General features: G+C 45.1%; 12 protein-coding genes across 12 annotated transcripts; 7 read left to right on the plus strand and 5 right to left on the minus strand.

Annotated features, from left to right (window-relative positions):
* Positions 1 to 9: 9 nt before the first annotated feature.
* On the minus strand, positions 10 to 1,384 carry EAF01_005963 (uncharacterized protein). Its single transcript, XM_038914217.1, has 2 exons — positions 1,190 to 1,384; positions 10 to 1,109 (listed from the first exon to the last, which is right to left on the minus strand). Exons 1-2 carry the CDS (start codon positions 1,208 to 1,210, stop codon positions 273 to 275), a joined length of 858 nt encoding a protein of 285 aa, XP_038770666.1. The 5' UTR covers positions 1,211 to 1,384; the 3' UTR covers positions 10 to 272.
* Positions 1,385 to 1,549: 165 nt separating this feature from the next.
* On the plus strand, positions 1,550 to 2,281 carry EAF01_005964 (uncharacterized protein; the record flags this gene model as incomplete). The annotated part of the gene is made up of 2 exons (XM_038914218.1): positions 1,550 to 1,765; positions 1,862 to 2,281. 2 exons carry the CDS (start codon positions 1,550 to 1,552, stop codon positions 2,279 to 2,281), a joined length of 636 nt encoding a protein of 211 aa, XP_038770667.1.
* A 26-nt stretch (positions 2,282 to 2,307) lies between these two features.
* On the plus strand, positions 2,308 to 2,535 carry EAF01_005965 (uncharacterized protein; the record flags this gene model as incomplete). Its single annotated transcript, XM_038914219.1, has 1 exon — positions 2,308 to 2,535. The coding sequence occupies one exon, from the start codon at positions 2,308 to 2,310 to the stop codon at positions 2,533 to 2,535; it is 228 nt and encodes a 75-aa protein (XP_038770668.1).
* A 163-nt stretch (positions 2,536 to 2,698) lies between these two features.
* EAF01_005966 (uncharacterized protein) lies at positions 2,699 to 4,978 on the minus strand (the record flags this gene model as incomplete). The annotated part of the gene is made up of 3 exons (XM_038914220.1): positions 2,699 to 3,998; positions 4,046 to 4,747; positions 4,797 to 4,978. The coding sequence occupies 3 exons, from the start codon at positions 4,976 to 4,978 to the stop codon at positions 2,699 to 2,701; spliced, it is 2,184 nt and encodes a 727-aa protein (XP_038770669.1).
* A 470-nt stretch (positions 4,979 to 5,448) lies between these two features.
* EAF01_005967 (uncharacterized protein) lies at positions 5,449 to 6,597 on the plus strand (the record flags this gene model as incomplete). Its single annotated transcript, XM_038914221.1, has 2 exons — positions 5,449 to 5,556; positions 5,617 to 6,597. 2 exons carry the CDS (start codon positions 5,449 to 5,451, stop codon positions 6,595 to 6,597), a joined length of 1,089 nt encoding a protein of 362 aa, XP_038770670.1.
* A 779-nt stretch (positions 6,598 to 7,376) lies between these two features.
* EAF01_005968 (uncharacterized protein) lies at positions 7,377 to 11,042 on the minus strand. The gene is made up of 6 exons (XM_038914222.1): positions 10,269 to 11,042; positions 9,266 to 10,161; positions 8,890 to 9,210; positions 8,750 to 8,838; positions 8,362 to 8,693; positions 7,377 to 8,306 (listed from the first exon to the last, which is right to left on the minus strand). The coding sequence occupies exons 1-6, from the start codon at positions 10,317 to 10,319 to the stop codon at positions 7,596 to 7,598; spliced, it is 2,400 nt and encodes a 799-aa protein (XP_038770671.1). The 5' UTR covers positions 10,320 to 11,042; the 3' UTR covers positions 7,377 to 7,595.
* Positions 11,043 to 11,485: 443 nt separating this feature from the next.
* EAF01_005969 (uncharacterized protein) lies at positions 11,486 to 12,637 on the plus strand (the record flags this gene model as incomplete). The annotated part of the gene is made up of 3 exons (XM_038914223.1): positions 11,486 to 11,565; positions 11,642 to 11,767; positions 11,983 to 12,637. The coding sequence occupies 3 exons, from the start codon at positions 11,486 to 11,488 to the stop codon at positions 12,635 to 12,637; spliced, it is 861 nt and encodes a 286-aa protein (XP_038770672.1).
* A 165-nt stretch (positions 12,638 to 12,802) lies between these two features.
* On the minus strand, positions 12,803 to 13,429 carry EAF01_005970 (uncharacterized protein; the record flags this gene model as incomplete). The annotated part of the gene is made up of 1 exon (XM_038914224.1): positions 12,803 to 13,429. The coding sequence occupies one exon, from the start codon at positions 13,427 to 13,429 to the stop codon at positions 12,803 to 12,805; it is 627 nt and encodes a 208-aa protein (XP_038770673.1).
* A 299-nt stretch (positions 13,430 to 13,728) lies between these two features.
* On the plus strand, positions 13,729 to 17,640 carry EAF01_005971 (uncharacterized protein; the record flags this gene model as incomplete). The annotated part of the gene is made up of 1 exon (XM_038914225.1): positions 13,729 to 17,640. The coding sequence occupies one exon, from the start codon at positions 13,729 to 13,731 to the stop codon at positions 17,638 to 17,640; it is 3,912 nt and encodes a 1,303-aa protein (XP_038770674.1).
* A 499-nt stretch (positions 17,641 to 18,139) lies between these two features.
* On the plus strand, positions 18,140 to 19,086 carry EAF01_005972 (uncharacterized protein; the record flags this gene model as incomplete). Its single annotated transcript, XM_038914226.1, has 2 exons — positions 18,140 to 18,158; positions 18,434 to 19,086. The coding sequence occupies 2 exons, from the start codon at positions 18,140 to 18,142 to the stop codon at positions 19,084 to 19,086; spliced, it is 672 nt and encodes a 223-aa protein (XP_038770675.1).
* Positions 19,087 to 19,185: 99 nt separating this feature from the next.
* Positions 19,186 to 20,268, minus strand: EAF01_005973 (uncharacterized protein; the record flags this gene model as incomplete). Its single annotated transcript, XM_038914227.1, has 3 exons — positions 19,186 to 19,477; positions 19,530 to 19,697; positions 20,024 to 20,268. The coding sequence occupies 3 exons, from the start codon at positions 20,266 to 20,268 to the stop codon at positions 19,186 to 19,188; spliced, it is 705 nt and encodes a 234-aa protein (XP_038770676.1).
* Positions 20,269 to 21,130: 862 nt separating this feature from the next.
* On the plus strand, positions 21,131 to 24,814 carry EAF01_005974 (uncharacterized protein; the record flags this gene model as incomplete). The annotated part of the gene is made up of 1 exon (XM_038914228.1): positions 21,131 to 24,814. The coding sequence occupies one exon, from the start codon at positions 21,131 to 21,133 to the stop codon at positions 24,812 to 24,814; it is 3,684 nt and encodes a 1,227-aa protein (XP_038770677.1).
* Between the last annotated feature and the right edge of the window lie 198 nt (positions 24,815 to 25,012).

Raw genomic sequence — 25,012 nt, forward strand, 5'->3', positions numbered from 1 at the left:
CGGTATGAGTTGTATGCATTATATTATGAACGACACAAAGTCAGCCCGCAAGGGCGACTGAGGAAATAGTACTTGCATTGTATTACAAAGTCCCCAATACCCCTCTTAAGTCCACCTGAGCTGAGCCAAAAGCAAATCAACTTTTCTATAGCACACTCAGCAAGCATATCATAGCATAGCAGAGAACTTTATCTATTTACACTTTTGATAGTACACCTCCATTCCTTCTTCGCTTAACTACTCATCCCTTTTATCCACTTCGTCTCAATACCTCATATACCCCTCAAAGTTCCATTATCCCTCTGATTGATTGGTGTATATCTCTCCTCAAGCGCCTGCTGCACGCTCTTATCCAACTGAGATGGACCCTCGAATCTCTCTCTCAAAGCCCTCTCCACATCTGAATTCGCAGATTTACTCGAACCCGAGATAAGCGCGACCCTTTCCTCAATCTTCTGCTCTGCAATTCCGACTGCGGCACCTGCTTTTTGCGCATATCCTTTGCCGGCTTCAATGCCTCGAGAAACTGCATTGCGGATTTCACCACGAGCAGCATCAATTGTTCCTCCTGCTTTCCGTTCGATTTCAGGATACGATGGAATTCTAGCCTCCGCCTCCTTCAGCTTTTGCGAAGAAGCATCGATTGCTCCCCTCGTCCCTGCAACACCTCTCTCAACGCCCGCCACAGCGCCCGTAGCAACTCTCTTTGCGTCCTCTCTAGCTTCCTCCCTAAAATCTCTCAATTTCTCCCCTGCGATCTCTTCCCCATATTGAATACCCTCTCTGCTTCTCTCCAACCCCAACCCTAGTGCCCTGCTAACCGCGCCTTCCATTCTCCATCTCACATCTTCCCAATCCGTCCTCTGGATCCACCGAACGGAATTCTCAATCTCGGCGTTCCATCTATCCTTCGCAGCTTCAATAAGCGTACTTCTTTCTTCGTGGGCGAGTTCTGAGCGCGACTTTGGGGGTGGGATGGGTTGTTTTTCGAGGAGGGAGGTTAAGACTTGGGATTGGTGGGAGAGGTGGAGGGATTGAGAAGCGCGGTTGCGTTGGTGTGCCAGGACGGTTAGGTAGGCTAGAGAGAGGGTTAGGGTTACGCCGCCGGTCTTGAAAGTATATTAGTTAAGTATTCATGAATTTGTAGAGAGCGGGAAGCTGGAGTGAGAAAGCTAAGAGGGAACCATACAAAACCAGTAGTAAAACCCATATTGTCTTATACAAGTGCGCAGGCAGCGCTGTTTGATATTATAAAAGACTAGTTATCTCTCTAAATAAATAGGAGAAGTAAAAAATCAATTGCCAAATTACCAGCCCGAAAGAGCGTCGCGGGATGAAATTATCTAGGATAAATATTATGTCGTTGATAGAAACAGATAAAGCAAGGCCCTCCAAGAATTTTGACGTTTGTCGTCACGGCCCGAAATCTCCAATCTTTCGGCCTCGCCAAAACTTTTCCGCCTCGTCTGTGTTGCTCCCCCTCTCCCCTCCCTCCACCACATTAAACACCTACGAACCCTTCCACCTCTTGTATTTCCCCTCTACGAAAATGGCAGGCGGACGCATGAAATATCGCCATCTTGGCCGCACCTCTTCGCATCGTCAAGCGCTCCTCAGAAACCTCGTCACTTCTCTGTTCACTCATGAATCCATCTCAACCACATATCCCAAAGCGAAGGAAGCGCAGAAATTAGCGGAACATTTGATTACGTTGGGCAAGAAAAATACCGAGGCCTCGAAGAGAAAGGCATTGAGTATATTTTTTGTAAGTTGTCTACTTTATTTCCTGGGAGAAATTGATTTCTCTATTCTTGAATAAAAACATCAGTGCATATATAAATAAATACTAATCCACACCCAGACCCCCCACGATCTCCTCCCCAAACTTTTCGGACCCCTCCGCGAGCGATATGCTTCGCGCCCCGGAGGCTACACCCGTGTTCTCCGCATTGAGCCTCTGAAAGAAGATCAAGCACCGTCCGCTATTCTCGAGCTCGTCGATGGACCCAGGGATACCCGCTGGGCGATGACCGCCCGAACTGTTGCGCGATTCCGTAAAGAGAAAATCCCAATGAATGATATTACCGAGAGGAATATTGAGAAAGTAACGCAGTTTCGCGAGGGGGGAGAAGAGGCTTTTGAGAGATTTGTAGCGAGGGTGGGAAAATTGGGATTGGGCAGGAACAAGAAGAGAGTGGATGTGCCGTTTGATGGAAAGGGCGAGGAGGGGGTATTGGAGGGAAAGAAGAGGAGGGAGAGGAGGTGGGGTGGATTCATTTAGGAGATTGGCTTGGGCTGGATGGAAGGATGTCTGGACAGACGGGATGTGGTTTCTTGGTAGACTGGTATCGGGATAGGACGGGTTTTCAGGGACTACGTGATGAAATGCGGAGGAATGTACAAATCAAAGACTTGAGATCATGCGCCATAGCCAACGGGACATCTATTCTTCTCAAGTTGTCTCGAAGCAAAGATGGGTCTTTGTTACGAAAGTCAATGTCTTCAGGTGGATATGGAAAATGGAACGAGGGTTGACGGAAACCCAATCAAAGAAAATGGTCATGAGCAAATTGCGTTCATAAAGTACCAAATGTATATGTATAGAAGTATGGTTTGCATCTTTGATGGAAAGGCGTTTTCCATATCTATATTACAAGAAAAGATAGCAAGACCTAAATTAAGTAAACTAGAAAGGGTATTATAAGAAATCAAAAGTATCGCCTTTCTCCTTGATCATCTTGTTCACTCTTTCAGTGCCCGCAATTCTTTCCAACTTCATACTATCCCATTTTGAAAACACAGCCCGTACACTTCCAGCACCAGGCTCCAAGTCACCTTCTCTTACACTTCTGCCCAAATATCCTCCTACTATTTCCTTGTAGAAGATTGGATTCTCGGGTATTCCATACATGATAACTTTTTTAACACCCCTGATCTGATATCTTCGGAAATGATGTGCTCTTTCTGTGTATAGTAAAACATTATGTCTTCCACTGTAAAAATGGGACCTAGCTCTAGCAACTTCCTTAGGTGTCGTGTATTCTGATATACTGCCGAATGATAGACTGCTCGTGGTAGCTGATGTTGAGAAATAATTTCTTACTTTAACAAAATCCATGTACGAAGGAATAAAGAGGAGAGTTCCTGAGCTATCCTTGCTTCTACGGGTTAAAGTAGGAATTATTGCTGATGTGAAATATTCGAAACGTGATTGTGGATCCGAGGCGATTGATTCTGTGTCAATTCGGGAGAAAGTTTGTTTAACCTTCAATCCCAGTTCTTGAATAGCTCCTGGATAAGTAGAGGTGACTTTAGCTTTGCCTTCCCAGTTTTGAGACTGAGTATAAAACATAGTTTGAAGCTCTGGTGTATTGAAACCCGACATTGCAATAGTTTGACGGAAGTATTTGGCATTATCGTCCAAATACCAGCTTCGTACACGACTGAAATCGCAGCCATGAGCTTCCTTTGGCTGAAGGTTGAGATGGTCGAAAATAAATTCCACATGCTCCCAGTTCTGCATGAGAAGAGCATCTGCTTGATCAACAATGACCATCTCAATCGAACTAAGAAAATCGTGGTCTACTTTCTTCGCATCTTCATCTCCGATGGCCATTCTGAGACCAAGAGGACTTGCGAAAATGATATCAGAATTGTAGAATTGAGAGAAATACTTGATGGTTTTTCTAGTAAATTTCAGACCAAGACGGAACATATCATCATCGTTACCTGCAAAAAGTTCCCGGAAGTCTTCTGGTTTATCAGTATAATAATTCTCTTCTTTATCGACAAACGAATCATTGAATCTCTTTCGATTTTCCTGTTGCTCTGGCTCGCACAGTGAAGTAATCATGTCAACCATTCTGACGCAAGATTCGCGAGTGGGTAAAAGCATTAGAACCTTAGGCCTTGTGAAACCTTGATCTCGAAGTTCCAGATCATCGCTACTATCTTCTCTGGCAAGACGAGAGTTGTTTTTGATAACACGGTCTCGGGTCCTGGATATGTTAGATTGTGCTTGCATTGTAACAGGGGTGGGACTTACTTGAACACATGATTGACAGCGTGAAGACAAGTCAGTCTTCTTAGACTTTCTGCATTAGATGTATTTCGCTCAGTGAATAGTAAATCCTGGTAGCCGAATACAAGAGGAGCTATAGACTTTTCCAATGCATCGAAAATAGGGCGCTGTTTCTTGATGACATTTGCCAGCTTTTGTTTCAACTTGAGACCCTCTGGGCTACTGATAGTCATTGCTTTCATAGCCCTGGGTTGACCGTCACCGGGGACGCTCGTGATAGCCGTTCCAACCTTTGCAAGTGATGACATTCTCAGAGCCCATTGCCCTTTTTCCAAATGCTGTAGCCTCCTTGATAATATGTTATCGTCTGGATTGGCAAAATGAGCTTCGAATGGATCCGCTTTGTCTTCTTCTTCTTCATCATCCTCGAGTGCACCATCTGTTGCAGTTTCGGGTCCCTCCTCTTCCTCCTCAACTAGATCCGCATCGTTCGTATCCTCGTCTATTAAATCTGCGTCTTCTTCTTCTCCTTTTTCCTCCTTGTCAACATTGAGCTTCCTCCGTTTTGCTTGTGGCGCCGAATCGCGAGTAAAACTCTGCATCAAAGCTGTATAAGACTTTACAGCTGGCACTGGCTCATCATCATCATCATCGTCGTCGCTGGATTCCTCTTCACTTGCTTCATCCTGACTTGGTTCTTCGGATTCGGAATCACTTTCCTTGTCCCTGTATAAATGAGCCAATTGCATTTTCTCAACAATCGAAAAATACTTACTCTTCTTTTTGTGCTAGTCTAGCACTGTCAAATACAGGTCTCCCTCTACCTCTACCTCTTCCTCCCCTCATTCCTCCCCTTCCTCGTGGACCACCTCTGCTACCTCCTCTACCTCTGAAGCTACTTCCCCCACCACCACCACCGCGACCTCCTCTAGATGTATTTCTCTGCCCAAATGCCATTTTTTGCGTTGTAAAATATTCATGTAAACCGCAACACTCAATGGCTAATGCTCAATGGCTGGTACAAAAAAAGTTCTGGCGAATCCTTATCTTAGCGTCATCAGGGCTCAGGAAAAAAAGTTTCGGATCAAAGATCATGAGCTTTCAAATCAATGCTATTGTCAAGAACAATATTAAGAGAACTTTCATTATACCCCTCTTAGAAAGCCAAACCTAAATAACTAACTTACAAATATTTCCAGACTTTATTCAGGCACTTAACCACAATATAACTAAAAATCGAGGGGAAATTCTTTACACTTTTAACGAAAGCTTATCTTAGCGCGAAATTAGATCCTTGCGCCGCGCCCACACAAAAATCCCACTTGCGCAACTGGTTTGCAATCGACGACGACGAGCCCATCCCCATCTCAGACCCTACCACCAACACTCGTCTGCCAGACTCGATACCGAATAATTTTTAGCCCAGCATGGCAGTCGGTACACAGTCCTTCCTTCACCTCGCGCGGCCACTCGCCCCCGCTTCCATTGGTGTCCAGCCCACAACCGCACCTTTAAATGTCATAATTCAACCCCAAGTACGATATTTTCCCTGGCCTAAAATTCTACTCTGCAGAGACTAATCCGTACAATAATAGGCCGTATTCTCGATTCTCGATCATGCCATCCGTCGCGATACCAGTGTGACACAAACCCCCCGTGTTATCGGAGCCCTCCTCGGAATCCGTTCTGAAGATGGTATGGAATGCGAAGTCCGCAATTGTTTCGCCATTCCCCACACCGAGACCGAAGACCAAGTCGAAGTCGACGTCGAGTACCAAAAGAACATGCTCGCTTTACAATTGAAGGCCAATCCTCGCGAAGTTCTTTTGGGATGGTATACGACTTCTCTTGAACTCAACAGCTTCAGCGCCTTGATCCAAAACTTCTTCGCCAGTCCTGAGACCGGTACTTTCCCTCACCCAGCTGTTCATTTGACGGTCAGCACTGAGGCTGGAAAGGAGATCGAGGCAAAGGCATATATTAGTGCACCTGTTGGTGTAAATGCTGAGAGGGCAGCTGAGAGCTGTCTTTTCATCCCAGTACCATACGAGATCCGATATGGTGAATCTGAGAAGAGTGGTTTGGAGTTAATCTCTGGCGCCAAGGACAGCGAGAGCCGTGCTGCACCAGTAGTTTCTGATATTGAAGGTTTGGAGCGAGCCGTTGACCAGACCCTCGACCTTTTGGAAAGGGTATCCGAATATGTTAGCTCAGTCTTGGACGAGGAGAGAGAACCCTCAAATGCTCTTGGTCAATTCCTCATGAACGCATTGTCCTTAGCACCAAAGGTTGATGCTGCAGATATTGAACGTGACTTCAACAACCACATCCAAGATGTCCTGGTCGTATCTTACCTCGCAAATACCATCCGCACCCAAATCGAACTTTCTCAAAGATTGGCAACCGCAACTCTTACCATGGGAGGCTCAGATGTTCTTGCCGCAGCCGGTAGTGGAGAAGGAGGAGAGAAGTCCGAGCAACGTGGACAGAGAGGTGGTAAGCGTGGAGGAAGAGGAGGCGGCAGAGGAGGTGGACAAACACGAGAGCCAAGAGAGCCCCGGGAATCCGCTGAGTAGTAGACGATGATAAAAATAAAGCCTTTCCATAATTTACAGACTTTGTGCATGTGGATGGAAAAGTATGGCGTTCAGGTAGGCTCTAGGCCAATTCTTATAGAATTTCAAAATTATGGTTCATGTCATTATGTGTGTTACCATGATCGATGCTCTCATCGGGGGGAGATGTAGGCTATAGTTCATCACCTGCAAACGCTTCAATATACTCTTGTGATTGAGATTACGGAACAACAGAGCCCAATTCAAAACGCAGTTTAGCTGCTAGTCATCATGACACTAGACAGTGAAGTAAGAAAAATATCAATAAATTACACACCACATACTACACAAGCCCTTCCGCCCTTCCACTCGCAGCAAAAAGTCCTAGCAACCAAGAGATGCCAGAACCACAACCTATCCAAACTTGGTTGAGCAGAGCGTGGGCTAACACCCGCAGAGCTCGAGACGTAGATAATATAAGCTCAAATACAACGATCACATTCGGGCAGAAGAGGACGGAGGGACGTTTCCTCAGAAGCACAAGGGCGTGTTCCACTCGCCTCCTCTTTCTCCTCGTTTAGCATCTCGTTGGAGATATAGTTCGTACTGTATAATAGAATTATGAACTACTCTAGCCAATCACAATCACTTCAATTATCATTTGTTAGTATAATTATTAAGCCTTGAGCACTTTGCATAATACTGATCTCAATCATGTTCTTTTCTATCAGTAGCTGTTCCACTACTGTTTATCTTACTTCATACCTACCTCGGTATTAACATAGCCTCCCAGACAAAGTATTTATATTATACACTTGTTCAGTGCTTTCGAAATCAGTGCAAAGTAAATAGTGTAATCAAATATATTGTATTTGTGATCATAGGTCTATCAGCCAATATAAACCAGGTACTTAAAATGACTTTCGTTTTAATGCCCATATTTCCCACTAACTCCACCAATGCTACCATACGCCACCGTTTATTCATCACAGAACATATCCGCAATCTTCAAGAGACACCTAAACACCAGTTGGAGGCTTTGGAGGTAAAGTGGCCGGGTTGCCAAAGTTAGGAAGGTGGCTTCCAACTTGACCATTGGAGGAAACCATACCCTGTGGCATTCCTAGTGGCATACCATGTGGCATAGTTTGTGGCAAACCTTGTGGTAAGCCTTGAAGGTGACCTTGAGGAAGACCTTGTGGCATATTCTGATGCATCATTGGCCTATGTGCCATGTGTGGGGATGCATGATACGAGGGTAAAGAGCTATTAGACCCTTGTCTCGCCATGCTATAGCCCATTCCAGCACCGTACTGTTGCTGGGGCGGAGAGAAGTTGCTGTAAGAGAGATGAGGAGATCCATGGTGTGGGGAACCGTGGTGGGGAGATCCATGATGAGACATGGGCTGCGGGATAGGAAGACCTTGACTGCCAGGGACAAACGATTGCGTCTTTGGATTGAATGCGTGTCTGTTGATAAAACTTCCTGGAATTGGGTGTTGACTTTTAGGATCGGCTGGGTTTACCGTGCTGGGCAGTTGTCCAAAAGCGTACGGGATAGTGCTAGGTGGTCCTCCTGCAACAGGTCCTCGCGGTTGATACTGGCCCGCTGGATATTGATTTTGTGGGACCCATTGCTGCGGAGGCTGAGGGGATTGTGTCGGCGTACCGTAAGTCGTGATTGGAGCACTATGTGGTTGGTAACGTGGCTGACTTTGCGGAGGAAATTGCTTATGAATGGTCAGTAAAACTATGTTGTTATCATTAAAGAATGATTTGACTTACCGGTGGTGTCATATTGTTGTATGATTGCATATTTCCATTGCTCATCATAGCAGGATTAAATGGTTGCGGAGGTGGAGCATATTGAGGTTGCATCTGGTTTTGATAATTGTTTGGCATGACACCATTGTATTGCTGAACTCCCATTGCGCCGAAATTCTGGGTGGGAATCCAAGCTGGCTGATTTTGTTGTTGTGGGAAGTATGGAGTGTATTGAGATCGAACGTCGAAGCTTTCAGAGTCGTCACGACGCTGCTTTCCAACTTTGCCCCTCTTGCCTTTATCCTTTGTGGAGACAGAGCTGGAACGTGACATCTCGTTACCCTCGTCAGTTTCTATTTTACGATTAGCAATCCGATAGGACCTCAAGGAAACTTCTTTGGAAACTTACCTGGTGTGGCCTCGCCAGATTTATCATCTTTGCCGAAAATTCGTTCCCGGGCCGCAAGATAAACTGCTTCTCGCTCCTCTCGCGAAAGTCTTCAACCGGAGTCAGTCTCAAGTTAATTGAAGGGAATTCAGATATCATACTTCTCTTTAGCGGACTGTGCCTTTTCTTTGCTATCGCTTCCAGTCTCGGAAGTAGCTTTCGAGGGGCTCGGTCCAGTATCACCATCACCACCTCTGCGCATGATCTTCATTGCAGGTAGATTGGGAGGTGGGGTGTTTCCAGTGGTAGGAGGATTGGAAATGCTTGTTAGTGATGGCGGAATCCTGCAAAATGGTGTTCGGAAGATACGGACTGCTCCAACTACAGCATCAACTTGATGTGTCATGTGGTAATAATCCGCCAACTTATGAGTCAGCATTCTACAAAATGAGTTACACGGTGGGAGATCAATAAAGGGTTCCCTGTGAGTGTGTTAGTTAGGATAGTAAAAATGGTCATCCGGAACTTGAAACCTACTTGGAGTCCTTCACAAACTCAATAACATCCTTCTCGAGACGAAGGAGAAAAATGCGGTCTTTTGGCGATTCCAATGCCTCCAAAAGTTTTTCATCAGGCGTCTGACGATAGAAGAGTGTGAATGCTGCGTCAGTTGAACCTGATGGGCCTACAAGCGGCTTGGACTTATCGTCCGTAGTTTGCTGTCCAGACGACCCACTTTGAGGGGTAACAATACCCTGAGTTTGGCGCTCTTGCATGAGTTGTATACTACGTCGATCAGGGGCCTCATAGAATTGTGCACGATAAGCTCTTGCAGCTGCTTCAGATCCAATTCTAGAACTAGCAACAATAGAACTGCGACCTGAAAATGTATCATCATCTTCGGCTGCTTTGACGCTCGCGCTGTCATCAGGACGTAAAGATTCCTTCTCATCCAAAGCGAATGTTGTACCTGAAGTAATGCTCTTTCCATCCAAACTTGGAGGCTTCGTTCCTAGGTCGGACCCAGATTCTGTTCTCTGAAATGGATCTTCTGGGAATCCTTCTCCCAGATCTCGTTTGTGGGTAGGAGGTGCAATTCCTGAACCATTGACAACAAGGCTTGGTGTGATATCACGGATGTGCATCGCTTTAACCGCATCTGCCAAATCCGATTCTTTCTTAGCAGCCAAAGGTTTGCTCTCGGTAATCATCCCCTTCTTTGAGGATTGATCGTTTGTCGATGGGCCCGTCTCTTTGAGAGTGGTCATATTGCCAGTATCATTGCGTGTAGCACTAGGCATGTTTGTATCTTTGTTTTCATGTACAGTTGGAGCAATGTTCTCAGGTCTCGTATCTCGTACAGAAGTTGAAGAAGCAGCAATTTTTGCGAATGAAGCGAGAGCTACATTATCTTTCCCAGCTGAGGCGGCAACCTATCGATGATATTTGTTAGCAAAGGACTTAGATATGATAGAGAAGCCAAGGTCCACCGGCGACAAGTCATCAAGTGGGCTGAGGAATATCCAGTGGATTTGCGCACCTTTGCGAATGACAGCCTCGATGGATCTGTCGTCATTGGCGCAGTAGCCATGGAATATATGCTTTAGTTGTAAATCAAATCGCGGAAATGAGCGTATATGTCCAGATTGGACAATATCGAAATCCCAGGTTGGCAGAGGGCTGTCGAAGAGTAATAGTTTTGGAAGTGATGTAGATTAAGGAAGTAGATTAACAAAAGCGTTCAATGGAAAGAATAGACATCTGGTCATTGTCGTTTGGCCGACAAGCTTTTGTAAAATAGTAATTTGAATTGAAGGTTTCCGTCCTTTTGGAAGATTCGTTTCGCGGTACCGAATTGTATGGTTGAATACCTGATGTGGTTTTTGGTACAACCCACTTCCTTCAAAGATAATTGATACGCCGATACTCCTATTACCGACAAACTATTTTCCCTTTCCAACTAAGCCTTGGGTATCAATACACCGAGAAAAGTTTGCTTGAATATGTGATGATTCGGTTGGTAAGGTTGGGATAAAAAGTTGATGTTCACATACAGGAGATCTCAAGAATCTCCAAAGTGCATCATCAGATTATTAGGAAATCAAATCAAGAGATTGATTGATTGATTGATTGAATCAATGATTGTGCTGGCCGGGTGTGGTGTGGACGTTCATTGCGAGAAGTTTAAGGCTAAGGCTCCCCGAGAATTCTTTAGCGGGAATCCTGAATTTAAAGTGGAGCCATGGGTTAATTAATGACTACAGTATTAATAAGGAATCGTGGGAATTCTGAATTTTGTATTGATAGCAGGGTGAGTAGAGGAAGAAGAGACCGCAGATGAATTTGATGATGATGTTGATGATGATTCTGATGATGACGATAGCGACGATAGGAAATAGTCACCAGAAGAACAGCATCATTACACAATCTCCATTTGACTCAAAACTATACTTGAGTACACAAACTTTTCTCTCCAAGGGTGTTTGCTGAACTCCTTTTCTGGTGGACTACTAGGTTCTCTGTTTCGTTTCATTGGTGCTGCACAAACATTCAGCGGATAAGGTCTATCGATAAGTTAGTTTTATTTATATCTTGGTGGAAGCTCATTTGTAGCTTCTGAGGTCCCCAGTGTCATTTATTACTATACAATTTTCAATTCAACTTTACAAGTCAAACCCACATACTTGAAATACCCTCTTCACTATCCACTTCCAATACCACAACAACAACATAGTCATCATCACCACCATTGCTATCATGAACCGCTACCATGGCATCAACAGGCCTGCCACAATTGGGGGTCCTTCAAAGGCATCTGCGACAACTACGTGCCAAAAGTGCCTCAAAAAAGATACGTCTACACTTTGGCTCACTCTCGATCTCCATAGCTAACTGTTTATTACGACACTATAGTTATGAGTGCAAAGCAAATGCGCAAGAGCGTCCATATGTTTCCCGACCCTCTCGTACACAACAACTGTCCAATCCCAAGCTTGTTCCAAAATTGACCAGTGATGTACCACAGGATCTTTTAAAAAAGTACGTATTCCTTCTCGCACACGCCTGTATAATTACTGTTCCTTGTTTGCCCCCAATGGCTCCCCGTATACTACTCTAGAAGGACGTTATCAGGCTCTCAGTTCTGGTTGAGTCAATCAGGATATCACATTTTTGGGGGTGCACTTCATATTGGAGGATTTATTCAAAGTTTATTCTACAAGGGGGCCAGGCTTTGTACTGACTGCATATCACAGGAAAGGCATTGCTGATGAGCAACTTGCGAAACTGGAGCAGGAACGAGGTCGCAAACGTGAGAGGCAAAATGAAGACATGGAAACGGGAGCTTCCAAGCGAAGAAGATCTGCTTCTTCAGCATCGGTTTCGACAATATCTACGAACATGTCACGTTCGCCCTCACCAAGAGAAGCTCGACGCGCACCCAATACATACAAATCTAGACGTTCCCATTCACTACCTCAGCCTGCATCTAATCGATACAAGCGTAAAACTCCTAGCTTGTCGCCGTCGCCATCACCGCCCCGACAAGATGTACAGCATTCGGGACAAAAGCGGAGGAGAGACGCATCCTCTTCCGTAAATTCATATAGCTCTAGAGACGAGGAAGACATGAGAGATTCGAGAGAGAGGGGAAATAGCCGAAGTACCAGAAAGAGATTCAATGATCGAAGCCCTGAGATTCGTGGGAGGAGGACTGAGAGTCGAAGTCCCTATAGAGGCAGAAGGAATGTCTCAACTGATAGGAGACGATTTGATGAGCCTCGAGTCAACGAAGGGCGTAGAGAAACCTTCGCGTCTTCTGCAGCTCATGCGCCCCCACCGAGGGAGAGGAGCATGAGTCCATTTAGTAAGAGATTAGCACTCACGCAAGCAATGAATATGAGCCGGTAAGCGCTCCGGGCGAGGAAGTGGCAGAGAATGGTTGCGTGGTTGTGAAATACCCCTTGGCTATCTGCCAATTTTTGTATCTATATTAAAATTCAAGGCGCCCATACGCCTCATACCACGCCTGCCTCCATTTGAACGCCTTTGTACAAATAATATTTTGAAGTGATCCTATTGTAAATCTTCATCTTCCTTCTCCCGTCGCTCTTCCTCCTCCTCCTCCTTCTCCCTCAGCTTGACTCCCTCCACCAAAGCAACACCCTCCATCCCAAGCTCTTCTCCACCCTCACTTGCACTTATTGCGCCTCTCCCACCCTTCGTTCTAGCCGCCTTTTGCGCACTCTCAATCCGTTCCCTCACTAGCCTCGCGATCGCATTCTCCGTCCGTACATTTAATACTTCCATTTTCTTCTCGAGGTCTCTCTTCAAGTCCCAATTAGGTTTCTTAGGCTGCAATCTGAATAAATCTACCCCCTTGTCGTCCTGTTCTTCCTCTTCTGCCTTCTTCCTAATTTCCTCCTCAACCTCTGCGGCCTGTTGTTCAAGTGTAGGTTTTTCGAGTGCTAACGTGGGAGGGGCTTCAAAACCAAGCTTGGGGCCTTTAGTTTCTGGGTCATAATTACGACCCGACAGATGAAGCTTCGCGACATCGGGGGAGGTAGGTGGTGAAGGTGAGCGCGTTGATTCTGGTGCTACAATTTCGTCTGCTGGCTGCTTTCTTTTCAAGGATTTGAGCTTTGCAAGTCGCGCTTTGCGCTCATCTGCGGCGGCGCCTAGAGTGGCATGTGTAGATGACATTGCCGGGGTTTATATGATGTGGTAACCTGGACGTGTAGCTGAATTGACGATTTTTGTATGCTCTAGTGACCGACAATTGGGAAGTTCGATTTAAATAAATCCACAGCCGGGAGAGATATTGAAGTTCTGATGCGGGCTTTAATTGGCTCACGGTAATCTCAGCCTGGTCATACCCCGGCCGCTAAGATAAACCTTAATTTTTTTCCCGGGCGCAAGTTTTAAAAAGGTAGCCCTCTCTTACTACCAACTGTATAAAGAAAGTGCCAGTAAATGGATTAGAAAATGCATGCCGGCAGCTGATGCCTCCATTTTCGAACTCTCTACCAAGACGATGGTCGCCATCGGAATTGCCCATTCTTCCGTTCCTTGCACCGAGAGTTTTCCAGCCATGGCCCTCCAAGGGTGCCAGAGTTTATTTGAAAACGAGAACGGAACGAAACCAAGGCCATGATGGGCGTGCACAATCAACAGTTAGCAGGGGGGAAGATATATATTCAAAGTGTCAGGAAGATTCATCACCAAATGTGCTAGTGCAACCCAACACAAGATATGCCAGATTCAGCAAACGACGAACGACCCCCACTTCCTTCGCCCGCATAGAAATCCCTAATCATGGGTCTATCAGACACTTTTCTTCGGAAGGCAGTCTTGGGAGGACGACTGAGCGCAATGGAGACGGTTCGTCCACCGAAGATCACGCAAAAGCACCATATGAACCAGGGCCCAATGGACCATTGGAGTGTCAGCCGAGTCCCGCCGTATCAACTCTTCAAGACTCAGGGAAAACAGAAGATTCTATGAAAACAAGCTCTTCGTGGAGACCTCGCCGCGTGCGATCAACCGCATCGTCGTTTTATCGTCCAAGCATATCTCTTGAGACAAATCGTGTGCCTGCCAGATCGGGTGCACTCCATTCGCGATTAAAAACTATCTCCAACGAGATCCTTTTGTATAAACAGGATGTGTATATGTTACGTAATACCAAGCCGAGTCGCTCTGGAAACTTTACTGCTCTCCCCTTACACAAGTTGTCAAGACTTATCCCTCAACAAACTTCGACATCTCCACCTGTATCCACAGCTCAAACGGAAAATGCTTCGAGCCAAGAAATATCACCTCTCTCTCCAGAGACCAAGATACCACCGGAAAATTCTAGCAATGAGACCAATTCATTAGATCAGTCCGTCGCCGTTGCGGCAGCGACAAAATCCATGAGAACTCATCACAGATCTACCAGGAATAGATCTGAAAGACAGGATCGGCATGTCGTAGGGTCGCGCATCAAAAACAACCTTCCGAGAAAGTCACTTTTTTTCCGAAGACCTAGTGGGTGCAAATTTCCTCGTGAGAATTCTCAACGACCGAAGGGCATACCGTCAGTCAATAGGAATACATTTTTGAATCAGCGACGCTTGCACTCTGAGCATATCACAACTGATCCGGCAACACGCCCAGAATTGCTTGGCCATTATGAACTTTGGGCCCAGCAACAAGGCCTCCCAGAGCTTTCAACCAAATATCTCAAAATAAAGATCGATGCAGGAGCCAATACCATGAAGTTGAAAATGTGGAAATGGTCTTCAAAATTTGCCATTATCAATCAACGACACGAAGATGCTTTAAAGGGTCATCCTAAATTGGAGTACAATAATGTTGCTGTGTCAAAGTTTCCCCTTGCATCGAGGTTGTTATTCATCAAACAAGACAATGTCACTGCCCTAGCTGCCATTTGGCGTCGAGTCCCCACAGAGATCCGTCCTCATGTTTGGGAGGAGCTTATGCTTACAGCGATGAACCAATATCCTGCATCTACACTCAAATTACTACTTGCAACATATCAAGCACCATTTCTTCCACCTGCATGGGCCGCAAATGACTGTCTTGATTTTGTAGTATCTCATTATTTTGGTTCACAAGAGCACAAACCTACCCCAGAATCTTTCACTGCCGGGGATCTTCGACAGATACTTGAGAGTGTACAATATCTTCAGCTTCGCGGCCTCCGGCTGAGTGCGCGCTCAATCTACTTGTTGCAATTAATGATGAATGGCCAACAGTTTAAGATGTTCTATCTCATACTAACAGGCACAAGACAGCATCTCACTGGCAAAACCTTGCTAAGATTTGCCTATCGTTTTGCACAATCTCGTCAGACAGATATGGCTTTCCAAGTACTGCAGCAAGCAACTCAACAAGGCATTGATCTAAACCTTGGAAGATGGCCACAAATCTGCAACGTACTTCTTACCGGCAGATATCGTGACCATGATGCACATGTTACTGATACAGAACTTTTTGATTTCATGCTACATCATGGTCTGAAGCCCGGGATTGTTACATACAACATCCTGATCCAAAATTCACTTCAAGCTGGAGACCATCTCACGGCGTGGCAAATCTATGATATGATGACAGAAAATCGAGTGATGGCGGACACATACACTTATTCAATCATGCTAAACGATGCCAAGATTCGCGGGGATGACGTTGCGGTCGAAAAATTGGCGCACTGGATGAGCGAGGACGGTGTGCGAAACAGTTATACTGTCACAGACATATTAGACACAATATTTCGCTTACACAGACGAGAGTATTTCAAGCGCGCTCCCAGTGAGAGAAGATCTCTTCAAAACCCATTCTCACAGATGCTTCCAATCTATATGAAGAACTTCGAGGTGGAACCATTGGCTCGACTCATACCTAGATTTCAGGAGAAAATCTTGGGTCTGGGCTCCATGGATCCTGACGATGAGGTGGATGACACCCATTATGAAATCCAGGGTCGTGTGGAAGAAGACCAAAATCATCTCGACTTGTCTGTTACAAATGAGTCCGAAACTGTCATGACACCCCGCGAGTCCGCTGCCGAAGACGCTCTTCTAGAACCGAACTATGTGACCTTAATAGTGATGCTGAAATCATACATTGGAAGCGTTCGGAACTACACGGCTTTGTTGAGATTTTACAACCATTTCAAAGCCCTGATAGCCGCAAGAGATCCAATAGTCGCTCCTCTGTTGGTAGAAGCTCAAATCTACAACCACTTGCTTGTTGGGCTCGGCCATCTCGATGCACCAATGCACGAATGTCTGAAAATCGTTGCTGATATGCAAGTTCAGCAATCCAAACCAAGGAACTCGGTAACTGAAATTGAGGATGATCAATCTCTTGATGGAGATGAGGATGATTTTGCTGCTGCGTCAAGTAGCTCAGAACAGAGCGACATTGATCCTGAGTCAGATGATGCAACTGACGATACTTTCCAGCCACCCCCTCCAAGTCTTCATACATGGACTACATTACTTAACGTATTCATGCAACGTCATCAACCTCGTGCTGCCGAAAAAGTGTTGCAGATCATGATTGAGAAAGAGGGTCTGGAGCCTAACCAAGCAACATGGAACGCATTGACTATGGGCTACATGAGACTTCAAGACCCACAGATGACCGCAGATGCCCTCATTCGAACAAAGCGGGCTGGATTTGTCGTCGACCATATCATGGCAAGTAGGTGGTGGCTCAGATTCCAAGCTAGAGCTCGTTTAAGTGAAGCCTTGCAATCTGCTTCTGGTGGCAATGAGACATCACTGGCAGATGTAGCCAATGCTATGGAGTCCGAGTCCGAGATGTCAGATCCGGCTGATGACGATATCATCGACGAGGAAGTTTTGGAGGCTACCACTTCTAGAACAGGAGATATATATCGTATTCTAAAGCGCCGTCTACACGCTGTCAATTCTCCCGTCTATCCTAATTGGATCTTTGACGCTATGATCCGGGCCGACGAAGAAAATGTTATCGAGCCGGAAACAGAGCCAATAAGAGATGAAGTAGCCCAACTTGAAAGTGTATCGACTGAATCTTTGAATCAACCAAGTGAACAGGCAGCCAAATCGACCTTCGACGATGTAGCTGAGTCTGAAATTGTACCAGCTGAATCACCAGGCAAGTCAATTAGTGACAACGAACACAATCCAGGACAGCTTTCAAACAGTCAAATAGACAATCATACTGGACAACGACAACGACAATCAGAGATTGAAGATAAAAGAGAATCGAGACTGCTACCAACTAACAAGCTATTAATTCGAAGAACGACACAATGGATCATGACGCCTGAAGCAAAAGCTTTCCGCCGCAGTTCTCAGGAAAAGGGGTTACTACAAGGGGTAAATGCTGTTGACGGCTATGATAAAAATGCTGAGGATTGACGATCTTGAAAATGTAAATATTGAGTGGGATTGAAGCTTGTTATTTTATATATATCTACCACTTTTGCATGTATAAATATACAGGGCTAGGGCAATCAAGGTTGTTTTGGATATAGACGTTATTACAAGCTGGGCAGAGTGTAGCTTATTTCATTTACCTGTGTGCAACCATGTATTATACCTTATGATGGGTTAGACGAATTAGAAGTTCATCGCCAAACCATACTGGTGGACGTTGATTCTATTGATTTCTCCCCATGATGGAGAATACGATCTTTGGCGATTGGCGTCCGGTGAGCTGCACACATGCTTACATTACCGGTGACCCCCCATCTAAAAATCAACCTGAGATTTTATGCGAGACTCATCGATAAGCACGAGGGGTTTCTTATCAGACATGCCAAGCTTTTGGTGGGGTTTTATTTACTTCGTGTTCTTGTAATAAGTCCAATACAATTGTATTGAAGCTGTCAATCGAATAATCGATCAAAGGATCAACATGCCAGATAAGGACGCAGGTACTCCACGAGTCTTCCTCATTAGACAGTACGTATTTGCCCAAGTACACCTAGAAAACCCTCTAGCAAAACATTCTCCATGGGCTATATAATAATCAAATACCCTGATGGAGATTGGATGGGTGTGAATGCTAACTCTGTATCAGTGGTAAGTCGCTTATAGCTCTTTTAATACTATGGTTCACACCTGCATCATATATTGTTTAAGACTCGCACGTATCATTTAAGGATTCAAAAGTTTGGACAGTCAAAATTCTAACTTCGTCACTTCCCAGGCGAAACAGAATGGACCATCTCAGGCCGTTACACAGGTCGAAGTGACATCCCTCTAACTCCCCACGGAGAAACCCAAGTCTCTTCTTCCGCTGGCGTCCTAGTCGGTCCCTCCAAAATCATCAATCCCTCAAAGCTCGCCCACATATTTATCTCCCCCCGAACTCGCGCTCGTCGCACATTCGAAATCCTCTTTGACGAAAAAACACAGCAACAACTTGCAGATAAAACAGAAATCACAGAAGATATTAGAGAATGGGAATATGGAGCTTATGAAGGATTACTCACTGCGCAAATCAGAGCTGCGCGGAAAGAACGGGGCTTGGATACAGAGAGACCGTGGAATATTTGGACGGATGGATGTGAGGATGGAGAAAGCGCGGATGAGGTGAAGGAGAGATTGGATGGGGTTATTGCGAAGATTAGAGAAATGCAGGGTCCGTATATGCATGGGGAGAAGGGAGTAGATGTTGTGTTGATTGCGCATGGACATATTTTGAGAGCGTTTGCGAAGAGGTGGATTGGGTTTGAGTTGGGAAGAGCGTTGCCCATGATGCTTGAGCCGGGAGCTGTAGGTGTGTTGAGTTATGAGCATCATAAGGTTGATGAACCGGCATTTTTGTTGGGTGTCAATATGGGTTCCAGCGAAGAGTGATATTTCAGTTCATTGGAATGATTCTAGACTGCATATTAAGTAGACATAGATTTTGGAGCGAATGCTTCAATACAGTCCTGATGTTACAAATTCTGGGTATCATGATTTTCGTTTAAATGTGTATAAGAACAAACCCTCGCGAGTAAAAGTCTCTCTATCCTGATCCTCAATTTCCTCAACTAGGAACTTCTTCTTTGCTTTCTTCATAAACTGCATATCTGCCTTCCTCCTCTTCTTGAAACAGAAGTAGATAACCGCATTCTGTGATAATCCCAATAGCTCTTCGAGCGTCTGAAGTAGTAATGGAAATGCGGGTTCAAAATAGACGCAATCAGCTGCTAGAATAACATCTGGTTTATCTTTCACAACTAGCTCTGGTAACGGCTCGCCCCTGTAATTGTCAGAGTAAATACATAAACAAGCAGGGAGAATTGCAAGCATACCAATTCAAGATCAGCGGTTCGACTTTCGAGGATACTTCGTTGAGAGCAATGTTCTGCTTCATGAGTTCGTACATAACTTCCATGTCAGAGAGGACTAATGGATGTTGGAGATCACATGCTAGAGCTACGGCTAAGCCGACCAATCCGCCTCCAGCCCCAAGTTCGAGTCTGGATTTTTGTTAGTTCTTGAGCTTTTGGATTATGTTGTGTTTTGTATGTAGTGTTGTATAGTCTGGGGATTCGAATCACTATTTCCAAAATTCCCTTTTCCGTATTTCTTTCTACCCTTCTTATGCAAGACCTTCTCCAGATCCCTCGGGATATCAAAGAGGTCAACCATATTATATGATTTTATAATGTTATCGTAACTACATATCACTGTAGAGGGAACAAACAACACATGACTTTTCCCAAGGACATCCAAATCTGGAAATTTTCCACTAGATGGTTTTTGCAAGGTTCTAAAACGAGATGAAATGTGAGATGAAACTTACATCTTAGCATCCTTCAAGATATCTTTATGATATCGTAGCATATGCTGCGCAAGTACCATACCCGCAGGCCAAAGTTGACCACCACATCCTTTTGAGAGATCTTCGTGTAGCTTTAGTGGGGGCTCGAGAAGACCGGAAAAGTTTACAGTGCTGGTTGTAGCCGCTTTGTAGGTTGGGAGGGGGGCGAGATCAATTCCTATTGCTAGGGGAGAGAATTCCGGGGAGGGAGATCTGGAAGTAGTCATTTTGGGAATTTGAAAAATTTGGAAACTCGCGACAACAATATTCATGCACTTCTAGACTTTTGATATTGCCCCACCATCCCACCACGAATTCTGCCGTGCTATGTAAGCCATTTCGCTTAATGTGGTTCACCGTCTTAGCACGAGTTCCAATATCCCTTCATCTGTTCTCCCTGTGACAACCCTTTTTAGAACACCAAAAGGGCATTTCCCTGGCCTGGACAATTGAATATACTCGGCAAGGAATGCTAAGACCATCGAATAATGATGCCGGATTTGATGAAGTCTACGTTTACTGAGCTGTTGAAAGGTTCTGATAACCCTATGTACTAACTACACTTTCGATTTGATCCTCCCTCTATTGCTATTGCAACCCTGCGAAATTATCACAGATAGCTAGCTGTTTGGAGAGAAATCACACTTTGGAACCGAATTCAATAGTTCTATTTAGATCGGTCTCCTGATAGTATTCTTGTTTCCTCAAACTTGCCACAGAATGTTGCTCGCTTCGATGGGGCTGGTCAATGGAATTTGACTATGTATAGCCTCAAATCAGCATGTCAACCTCCATAAATATCTCAATTATCTGGTAAGGCGGGGGTATGATACTTTCTTATCCCTTACATCACGATGGTTCTCGAATTTCAGGTAAGGTAATACCGATAGGTGGATCTCCCTCTACTGCGCCTTTAGAATATCTGGCGATGGCAAGTCCATGATATCTAGCTTTTCCTAAGTTGAATTTCTTCTGTCGGTTGCCGTTTTCATCCAGAAATTCTGTTGACATGTATCTTCTCTCATTCTGTATGCAAGTAGTATCTTCATCCGGACTTTCTGAGAATTACATCTGCAAGACTCTCTGGATATGGCATTGAGAATTACTTTGTCTGGTATTGCTATCTTTGGAGCAGTCATTGATGCTATACCATCTATCGCATACCCGATCAATTCTCAGTTTCCTCCTATCGCGCGCGTGTCAATACCATATTCATATACATTTCCTCAATCAACATTCACTTCTACGTCCCCTCTCAGCTACAGCTTAGCAGGCTCGCCTCAATGGCTCTCCATTGATAGTACTTCTCGAACATTATCAGGCATACCATCTAGTAGTGATACTGGCACTGGAACAGTTACGGAGGCTATCTTTGGAGTGATTGCAAGCGACTCCTCGGGATCTGTGACGTCGAATACTACTCTAGTAGTGTCCAAAAACTCACCACCGACAATTAAAATATCAGCTCAATCACAACTTGCTTCAGAAGGGCCTTTCTCAGCACCGTCAACATTATTATACCATCCTTCATCATCCTTCAAGATCAGCTTCGATCCAGCAACATTCTCGAGTCCTAGTGGAACAGCTCTTAAATACTACGCTTTAACAGTCGATGATACACCTCTGCCTTCATGGGTTCTTTTCGATGAGAGCACCCTAACTTTTAGCGGTCAAACACCAGAGTATGCTTCTCTCATACAACCACCACAGACTTTCGGAGTTCAGCTTATTGCTTCGGATGTATCAGGATACTCTGGAGCATCTATTCCTTTCAATATCAGAGTTGGGGTACATCTCCTCGCACTTAGTACGGTAAACTCGGTTGTCAATGCTACACCAGGAGTGGAGATCAATTACACAGGTCTACAAAACAGTCTTCAGCTTGATGGACAGCCCGCCAATGCTTCAAGCATCGTCTCAGTTACTGCTCAAACGCCAGAATGGCTCGCATTCGATAATGCCACTCTTAGTCTGACTGGCACACCACCATTTGACGCCATTTCGTATAATGTCTCCATACAGGCTGTAGATATATATGGGGATCAAGTTAATACTGTGGTATTCATCAAGATAGCTACGGCGTTATTCGTTGGTCCCATAAAAGACGTGAATGCAAGTATCGGATCGAAATTCTCTTTTAGCCTTGGTGCATATATTGGGAACAATTACGATACTACATTGACAGCACAAGTATCCCCACCAACGGATTGGATATATTTTGATGCTCATAGCTTCAAGATTTCAGGAAAAGTGCCTACATCTGCTAAACCTTCGAACATCAATATTACACTTACAGCAACTTCCAAAACATCAAAACGCTCTAGCTCTGAATCTTTCAATCTGGGCATCCAAGCATCAGACGGCTCCTCATTCACAGATAGTCCATCAGCATCGGGTACATCTGCAAGATCCGGTGTCAATTCACCTGCGAGTGGAAATTTGAGCAAAGGAGTAATAGCAGCGATTGTGGTTCCAGTGCTGATTGTCTTTATCGCACTCATTCTTTGCCTTTGTTATTACCGCAGAAAACGTTCTAGTTCCTCATTACGTTCAGGTGGACCTTCCAAGGAAAACATTTCAGGTCCCATAAGAAGCACCTCTAGCATAGAACGAGCATATTCTGCTAAAAAGATCGCACCACTGCAACTCGATACCTCTGGCTTCTCTATCGATGCTAGTTCTAGTGTTTACACATCAACCACACCTAATATTGTGGTCCATGACAATCGCAAATCTCTCCGACGCTCACAAACTTTGGCTCCAAAGTCGAAGTTTCGCGAATCTCAAAGCTTTGGAAATAGGGCTCGTGCAAATTCGGAAAATGCATTAAGTAAAACTCCAAATCGGGGTACATGGAGGAATACTCAAGATACGGATTATACTTTGGATAGTTCGAGAACAAATAGTACTAATATACTGCAACGAACTTATTCGAATTACTCACGGAAAGGACATACAAGACGATCGCAATATGTTGTGGGTAATGATCCAAAGTTGAGGAATAGTGAGATGAGCCATTTTGGCAATCAAAGTCTCTTTGGAACCAACCCTTCTGATGGTACGATATTGAACCTGACGGATAGTAACTTTTCATCCTCTCCTTTGGATAACTTCTCTGTATTATCAGGAGATTGGAGTAAAGCAACCCGAGCACCTCTCGCACCTCGACAAAACAAACAGAGCCAGAATAACGAGAGAAAGCGAGCTCATCGCAAATCCACAACTCGAAATCTCAATTTTGCGTTGGCAGAAGGTGCGGATAAACGGTTAAGTGGACTTGGCCACGGCGCTCGAGAATCCATATCTTCATTCGATATCTTGAATACACCAGGTCGTAGAGGAAGTATAGGACACGGTCAACATCCTAGTCTCGCACGTAATTCTTGCACGTGGAAAACGGTTCATACTCTGGATACGGATGATAAACATCGTAGTGCAACAAGCGTATACTCAACCACCTCCACTGATCTTCTAAAATTCGGACACGCAATGATATCGCCGAGTGGTGGCAACGAAATGCTAAGTATAAAGCCCGTATCTAAGAGTCCTCGGGCCCCAGCACCAATCTGGGAGTCGGAAACTGGAGGAAATAGTAGATTGTCGTATAGTAGTATCAATACACGACCTGTCTCTCGTCGCGGAGGCGCATCTCCTTTCTTCAGCGGGGGAGGAATGGCTTCCATGCGTCGCAAGGCAAGAAGAAGTTATGCGGATTCGCCAACCGTGCCGGAGGAAGTACAGGTTGGCGATGAAGTACAAGCTGCTGGGACGGGGATCAATAACGATTCGCTAGGAATAACATATCCGAATGGATATTCGAGCGCAAAAGAAGGAACCAGACAGTTGAGATCGTATATCCAGGCTACATTTAGTAAAAGCAGATTGAAGGGGAGTGATAGTTTAGTTAGCTTGGATAGTAGATTCGAGAGTGTGAGTCCGAGTATGCAGGAATTACAAATTCGTCAGGAGCAAGTGCCTACTTTGGGAAACTTTTCTCAGAGTCAGAGTAGACATACACAGCTTCTGGAAATAGATAGAAGAGAACGAGAACGGGAACGGGAAAGAGAAAGAGAACCAAGTCAACAAACCACCGGAACCGAAAATGGCAGCGACATTCTCCTCAGCGAATTCAGCGCCGGCAGCTGGGAAAGCATGGGCGAAAGCACAGATGTCGATTTGCAACCAAATTTCATACGTCACGGGACTACCACGACGATTCCTCAAATCCCGCAACTTCCCCCTTTGGGCGCTAGTATGAGTGGATCTGGAATCGGAGCAGCAGGTACAAGTACAAATGCAATGGAACATGCATCAAGAGGAAGAAGTTCTACACTTGCAATCCCGCACTTCTCGCATTTTTTGTCGAATCCGTATACGCCTGATCTCGGAGATTCTGCAGATAGTATGTGGAATGAACAGAATCGGAATCGGAATTCGTCGGTGCGTAGATCTACGGAAAAGGATTTAAAGGGAGATGGGTATTACACTTCGGTGTTGCATCCTCACTCGACATCGCATTCGCATTCGCATTCACATTCGCATTCCAATTCTAAAGACAAAATCCCAGAAGAAAATCCTCGCGCAGCACGCGAAGAATCCCCCACGATGGGAAGTCTGATCGTGGGACCTAATGCGCGGATGGTGAAGGGCGCAGGACGTAGACCGGTCAGTGTAGATGCGAGGGAGAATAGGAGGATTGGGAGTACGAAGGCGAGGATTGGGAGGCAGGAGGAGGGGGTGGCGAGCGAAGGGGATTTTAGCGCGTATATTTGAGTTTCTTTTTCGAGGGGACGGAGGGGATGGGTAATTGGGACTTGGGATTGGGATTTGGGTTTGGGTTTGCGGAATTGTTAAGAAATGGGGATCAGGCGAGGTAGGGTATGCACGAATCTAGATCTACATTTATGTTCAATTCAAGCGCACATAAAATCCTTAAATCATGTTCAAAGAAATAAAATGTAAAGTAACGTA

Source organism: Botrytis porri (assembly GCF_014898465.1).
Source record: "Botrytis porri strain MUCL 3234 chromosome Unknown BPOR_007, whole genome shotgun sequence".
Classification (NCBI taxonomy): domain Eukaryota; kingdom Fungi; phylum Ascomycota; class Leotiomycetes; order Helotiales; family Sclerotiniaceae; genus Botrytis; species Botrytis porri.